This window comes from Lactuca virosa, chromosome 8, assembly GCF_052849685.1.
Source record: "Lactuca virosa cultivar CGN04683 chromosome 8, Lactuca_virosa_CGN04683_v6, whole genome shotgun sequence".
NCBI classification, from domain to species: Eukaryota; Viridiplantae; Streptophyta; class Magnoliopsida; order Asterales; family Asteraceae; genus Lactuca; species Lactuca virosa.
Genome location: NC_136433.1, coordinates 71,918,935 through 71,926,212, shown reverse-complemented (window position 1 = coordinate 71,926,212; position 7,278 = coordinate 71,918,935). Strand labels below are relative to the sequence as shown.

At 32.3% G+C, this 7,278-nt stretch overlaps 1 protein-coding gene across 1 annotated transcript; it reads left to right on the top strand.

Annotated features, from left to right (window-relative positions):
* Positions 1-1,813: 1,813 nt before the first annotated feature.
* Positions 1,814-4,836, top strand: LOC145133622 (transcription regulator). Its single transcript, XM_079068555.1, has 11 exons — positions 1,814-1,919; positions 2,676-2,779; positions 2,897-2,967; positions 3,059-3,108; positions 3,178-3,245; positions 3,371-3,433; positions 3,753-3,840; positions 4,088-4,150; positions 4,226-4,305; positions 4,395-4,466; positions 4,595-4,836. The coding sequence occupies exons 2-11, from the start codon at positions 2,748-2,750 to the stop codon at positions 4,674-4,676; spliced, it is 669 nt and encodes a 222-aa protein (XP_078924681.1). The 5' UTR covers positions 1,814-1,919; positions 2,676-2,747; the 3' UTR covers positions 4,677-4,836.
* Positions 4,837-7,278: the final 2,442 nt, after the last annotated feature.

The window sequence follows — 7,278 nt, the reverse complement described above, 5'->3', positions numbered from 1 at the left end:
AATTTCAAAAAATGGAGCAAAACCCAAACACCCCCCTCCATCATCAAACACAAACACAACCTCGCCTCTCGGATTTGCGGGGTATGAAAATTATTTCAACCTTTTATCGTCTCAAGGTTCACCACAAATCCCATACCAAGGCGCCGCTTTCAATACCGCTTCACCGCCACTGCAATTTCCCAACTCATTTTACCTTCAACAAAATCAATTTGGTCAAAACCCAAATTTACAACAAAATTTTTTCTCTACTTTTGGTTCGATGCAACAAACAACCAACCAACCATCACCTACAACACAACCATCAGTTAAAGTGGAAGCAGGATATAGTAAGAAAGGGAAAGGGAAAGGAAAATCGAAAGGGAAATCAATAGCGGTAGAAACAGAAAATGCAGACGTTCCACAATGGTGGACACCGGAGGAGGAATACGCTTTGACGGCGGCTTGGTGTGCTACTTCAAAAAACGAACTTCGCGGAAATGAAATGAAAAAAGGAGCTTATTGGGGGGCGGTGCTCGACAAGTTTCACGCTATTTTAAAGAAAAATCCATATCGCAACAATGACATGTTGAGCAGCAAATGGGGTATGATAACTAAGCGGTGCAGCAAATTCAACGGTATTTACAACCGACTTGAGGCGCAACAACAAAGCGGAACCAACGACTTCGATTTGTTCAAATCTGCTAAGGAACAATATCGGGTTGAAATGGGTCATGTTTTCGACTTTGAAAAATCATGGGAATTGTTGCGAGCGGATCCAAAGTGGAATAAAACACCTACATCGTCGGAGGTTCAATCCAAAAGGTCTCGCAATTCTAGCTCGGTTGACGTGTCAGACGCACGGACCAACATCGACCTAAACGCCGACGACGATGAGATCCCGAATGATATCCAAGAGATATCCCCACCACGACGACCGCCCGGACGCGACAAAGCGAGGCGCGCTGCAAGACATGCAGAGGAGGTGGAGACGAGAGCAAAAGAGGCGGCATAAATGAGAGCGAAATTCGACGAACACAATTTATTAATAAAAGAAAAAAATGAGTTGAAACGTCGTCATTTAGAGTTCCTGGAAAGGCAGGCACGGGAGAAACATGAGCAAAAAGAGAGGGAACTAATGACACATCAGTTGTCAATTCTTCGGACGAGCGAGAAGGGTTTGACGCCTGCTGATCTAGCAGTGCTACAAGTGATGAATGAACAAATTAGGAAGAAATATTTGGGTTAATTAGGATTGTTATGTGGTTTCAGTAGTAATTTGAATGATATTTTAGTTATAATATTAGGTTTAAAATTCTGTTTTTTTAATTGTAATCGTAATTTTAGATTTTAAATATTATGCATTTTTTTGTTTTTAAAATTTTATGTTTTATAAAAAATATATTCATGTTAGTGATTAAAAAAAATACAAAAAGGAAAAAAAACGAAAAAGAAAAAAAAAAGTAAAAAAAACGAAAAAGAAAAAAAAACAATTTTGAAAAAATAAAAATAAAAAATAAAACATATTTATTTTCAAAAAGTTGGTGTTGCATCTTGTTGCCCATTTCTCCACTTGGTGTTATGACACCACTTGTTTATGTGGCATATGAGGTGACACAACTTGGTGTTGCAAATTGTTGCCCACACCTAATACTTTTAGAGACCAAAATTACAAAAATCTGAAACCTGAGGGACTGATTTATAAAATCGAATTACAATGGCCGTCGATTTTGAAATAAATATCTTTAACAGACGTTGACATCTCATTAAGAATTTCTGCCGTCGGATACACCCACCACCGTCGATTGCTTGCCAAGTGTCATATCCAGTCCTCGTCAGATGGAGATCGCGATTATCTAGGCTTGTTCTTATCTTCAAACTTATCGTTCTCGTGTCCATTTTTCCCTTACCAAAGCGTCTCTTTCTCTGCAAATTGTTCTCAGGTACGTGTATTTTCTTCGATTTAGAATTCCTTTTGCATGAATATTTTGGTATAATTTGTATATTTCAATGCGTAGTTTCACTACACACGATTTGGTGCTCTTTTTGGATCTCTCTTTCAGTTCTTTATGAGAATTCGTTTGATTTTAGTTAGATCTACCATTCTTGTTAGTTTAAACTGGGATTAGTTTAATGTTTTGGTATTCCGTGCGCAAATTTCTTCAGATCTAACATAAAATTATAGACTATCGTGTATATTTTAGACTTGTGCATCGATTTTAGACCCGCGATATTGCCCCACATTGATAGAAAAAAATTAGCGATATCATATATTGGGTAACTTTAGAATATCATTATTCAAATTTGGATAACGAATGTACGATGCTAAAGGAATATTCGAAATTCGCCACATGAATTCCATGATTTTGTTTTTACTTCTGTTCTTGCACTCGTACAAGCATTCATGTACCCAAGAGTTCTTTTTTCTGGTTAGTCATCAAAACATGTAAAATGGATATGTATTTATAGAATTATTGCAACTCCATATGTTTTGTAACTTTCTGGAAATCCTATTAAACGATGTAATTGATTGGTATCCCAAAAAGATGAAAGGAAAAACATTCTGCATGAAGGTGATTGAGTATGTGAAACAATGAAACCGATTGTAACCTATCTTAATATTCAATATGGAATGTGAACAATTGCAAATCATTAGTTAGTTGATCCTAATTCCTTATTTTCTTCACTTTCCCTTGTAGTTCAAGAACTTCAAAAGGTGCACCTTTTCAAACGTATGTGCATATTAAACCCGTTTCATTACATCATTCATCATGAAGTACTTGGAATACACACCTTTCGACAGGTACTTTCTCATCTATATCCTCATATATTTTAATAAATCCCTTCAATTTTCTCATCTTTTTGGTTCTCCATTAAAAAATAATTTCATCTGAAATAGTCTTTCCTTCTTCTTCTGTAGAATAAATGCTTTTCTAGATCACCTCAACCTTGGAGAACGTACCCTTAAGGGATGCATTGAAGCTTACTCCTGTGAGTAGAATCTATATTTTCTAATAATTCACTAATTCTTATGTAAAAAACTTCAAATTTTGAAAATCCCATTTGCTTTTTGATAAATCAGGTAAACATACAGGCTCAGATAAACGACTTTCTCTCAGTTTGGAAAATGAGGTAGAATTGTAAAGTAGTTCAAATTCTTTTACAAAATTGTCTAAATTTTGTTTTCAAATTTGAATTCAGATTCTTGATTATCTTGGTAACTCACCTGATGCTGACTCACCAGCTGAGTATCTTTCTAGTAGATCCAGGTGAGAATGAGATGATGCAATCTTTACCCAGGGTTAAGTTAACTTAACTATTGGTGTAGTTAGATTAGAATGAGATTTCAATCTGATTATTTTGGTTTTGTTTTGTTTGATATTTTTTAAAACAGCCGAAAGATGTTGATCTATCTGATTCTGACATTATACCACATGTATCCAGACTATGACTTCAGGTAATATAAGTTTAACTCTAGTTAATAATTAATAAAGAAAGGAGGATTATGGGTAATGACATGTCAGCTTTTGATTGGCGACATGGCAACCCACTACATAATCCTCCTTCTTCAATGGCATTTGGAAGTGTTGTCAAATGGTTTGACAGGCAGTTTAGATACTGTTGCTTTGCTGAGAGTTCAATTCTCTCCATTTCCCAAAAACTAATCATCACTTGCTAATAATAATAATAATTATATAATAATAATAATAATAATAAACAGAGCCAAGGAAATGCTAATAATTATTCATATCATCTTGTTATTCCACTTCCATCAGTGCAGTGAAAGCTCACCAGTTTTTCACAGAGGAAACCTGGGATGGTTTCAAGCAAATTTTTGACAGCTACATGTCTGATGCATCTAAGGTATTATTATTAAAATGATGTTTATACCCTTACAACATGTATATGTAGTTTTTATTTGTACATGGTTTGGTAATTTAGGGTTTTGTTTGTTTAATTCGTGCAATTTACCCAATGGTTTATAAATTTAGTTTTTTGTTTTATGTAAGGGTATAAAGGTCATTTTACTCATCTAGACAGTTTACTTTATTCAGCCAAAAGAAAAAAAAAACACCTTGGTTTAGTCTTGGATATAATTTTGTGGTTTCAGGAATGGAAAGAGGCAAATGAAGATGGGTCCCTTCTAGAAACCCTATACAAAGCTCTAGACGAGGTACTAAATTACAAAACTACCCCTCTCCCCTCATTCTCATACCTCAATGTTGATTTCTAAATTTCAAAATTTCAGGTAATCAACCTTTCAGAATGTGAAGTTTACAGCTATGATCCTAACTCAGATGCTGACCCATTCATAGAAAAAGGAGCTCTGTAAGACAATTATTTTATTTATTTATTTATTTATTTATTTGGTTTTCACTTTTTAATAAATTTCTAATTTTATATTTGTGTTTTTGTAGGTGGTCATACAATTTCTTTTTCTACAATAGGAAGCTCAAGCGGGTTGTGTGCTTTCATTTCAGCAGTTTAAGGTAGTAATAAACTAATAATCTTTCATATATATATATATATATATATATATATATATATATATATATATATATATATATATATTAATTGAAAAAAAGGTTGATTAAATAAATGTATATATTTATTTCAGCAATTTGGTGAGTGATGGATTTGGGTTTGATGGTTCATACTATGAGGAAGATGGTGAGATATTTGATGATATGGATATGTGAGGTGGAAAATGAGTGTACATATACCATGTTAATATTTGGTCTAGGATTTTAAATATATTGGTAGTGTGTACAAAAACAGTAGAACTGACTCGACTGTTTGTTGTTGGCTTACTTACTCGTAGGTTTTTATAAAAAGTTCAACATCTTGTTATTGAACAAATTTAATATGTTCCATTTTTTATTCTTGTGTTTATGTATGATTCTTTTGAGTTGTGGTTTGAGAAGTGGTGCAAGTGTTTGATTCTTTTGTATTTTTTGATTTTAATGTATGGTTTGAGTTTATATTTTGGATTTGAACTCAACGTTCCAATAGTGCTTTAATACAAAGAAAAAACAATGTTATCGATTGGAAGAAAAGAAGTGGAATGTTTGAGAACTTGTAATCACTTGAAAAATTAGTAAAGAAAGTATATGCTAAGGAGTAGGTTAGTATGATGCAAAAAGAATACAACCAAACGAAATACAATACAAGATTAAAATACAAAGAAAGAATGCAACCACAAGTGAACACAAATATTTAAGCGATTCGAACTCTACGTCAAAGTCCTCTATTGACTTCAATCCACTAAAAAAATACGAGTATTAGTGTATACCTTATAGGTGTGTTAGGATCTTATATATCTCTATACATGGTGAAGTCACCTCTCTTTTTATTAAAATCTTTCTATAAAAGCTCTTTCGGAGATGAATGACGAGAGACAATCACGGAGTCATATGATGTAATAAATGTACGCCCTAAAAATGCATTACAAGATTAAAATCTAAAAATGCATTACAAGATTAAAATGTAAAGAAAGAGAAAAATATCACAAATGAACGTAAGTATTTAAGTGATTCAGACACTAACTCAAAAGCTATTGTAGCTACTTCAATCCACTAAAAAAATACGAGTCCCTTAATGGCACAACACAATTCTGTTGGTCAAAATGTGGATCTCATTTCTTCTCACACAATACAACAATTACACTTGCTTTTAACGTTGAAGGACGTTCGACCATACAACCAGAACCTAAGTTCTAGGTACTTTGTGTGAGATGATCGTTAAGTGTATCTCAAAGATGTTTAAGTTTCTCAAAGCTTACATAGAAAGATGTAAAAGGTTAGGGTTTTAAGAAGGTTACAAAAAGAAAACTAATAATGAGATTATATAAATTATAGGGTAAATAACATGAAAAACACTAAGTTTACATCAAAATTCTAATTTGACACTGTGTTTTTTTAGCATCAAATTTGACACTGTGTTTTCCAATTTTGACCACTTGACCAGGTTACCTGTTGACGTGACATGATGACATGTTAGTTTTTGATGACGTGACATGCTGACGTGTCAAAATTTCTTTTTTTTCCCCACAAAAGACGTTAAGTTTTCATTTTTTCTTTTTTCAAATTTGACCCTAAGTTTAATTTTTTGTTTTCTTTCAGTTTTGACACTTTGTTTTTTTTATTCCAAATCGAACATTATTTTTTCCAATTTTGTTCAATGTTGAGCATTAATCCATTTGAAACCGTATAAATTTTTTTTAGTACATTTCAAACCGTATAAATACTTTTTTTTTTACATTCAAACCATAATTTTATGTATAAATATGTATTAGTTATATAAAAACTGTATTTTATATTAAATACACAACTTTAAAATAAGTTTGAAGGTTTGGAGACATGTAGTCGATCAAGATCTAGAGGTCAGGTTTGCAAACCATAATTTTTACATCTTATCCGAAACTTATGGTTAGTTTGGTTCTCATGATATAACTAATGCATATTTATGCATAACATTATGCTTTGAATGTAAAAAAAAAATTTATATGTGTACAAAAATGTGGTTTTTAAACGAAAAAAAATGTATTTATACGGTTTAAAATGTAATAAAAAAATATATTTATATGATTTCAAATGGAAAATGGTCAAACATTTAACAAAATTTGAAAAAATGATGTTCGATTTGGAACAAAAAAACGGAGTGTCAAAATTGAAAGAAAACATTAAACTCAATGTCAAAATCGAAAAAAGTGAAAACTTAGTGTCTTTTGAAGGGAAAAAATCAATTTTGACACGTCAGCATGTCATGCCAGCATGCCACATCATCAAAACTGACACGTCCTCATGCCACGTCAGCAGGTAACCGGTTTGACCGGTTAAGTGGTCAGAATTGTAAAAAATTAGAAAACACAATGTCAATTTTGATACAAAAAAAAAAACAGTATCAAATTAGAATTTTAGTGTAAAGTTAGTGTCTTTTATGCAATTTACCCTAAATTATAACTTTTTATCTTGATCTAAAAATTGGATTAAAGGGCAAATTAACAACCAATATAACCATACTACATAAGATGTTTTATAAAAGACATTCCGGAAAGACGTATAGTTGACACGCTTCCCAAGTCAAAGACATATTTATCCATGAAAGTCCGAATTGTCTTTTCATCACTTAAATAACTGAATCTTCATAAGATTTGATCAAAATATACATAAATGTATTTCACATAAATAAATAAGTTTTCCGATCACAATATGATTTTGGGTTCAAAATATATTATAGAAAAAAACACTTGTACCAATATTCTATCCTTCTTTGATGATGACAACGGTGACGTTTTGAATG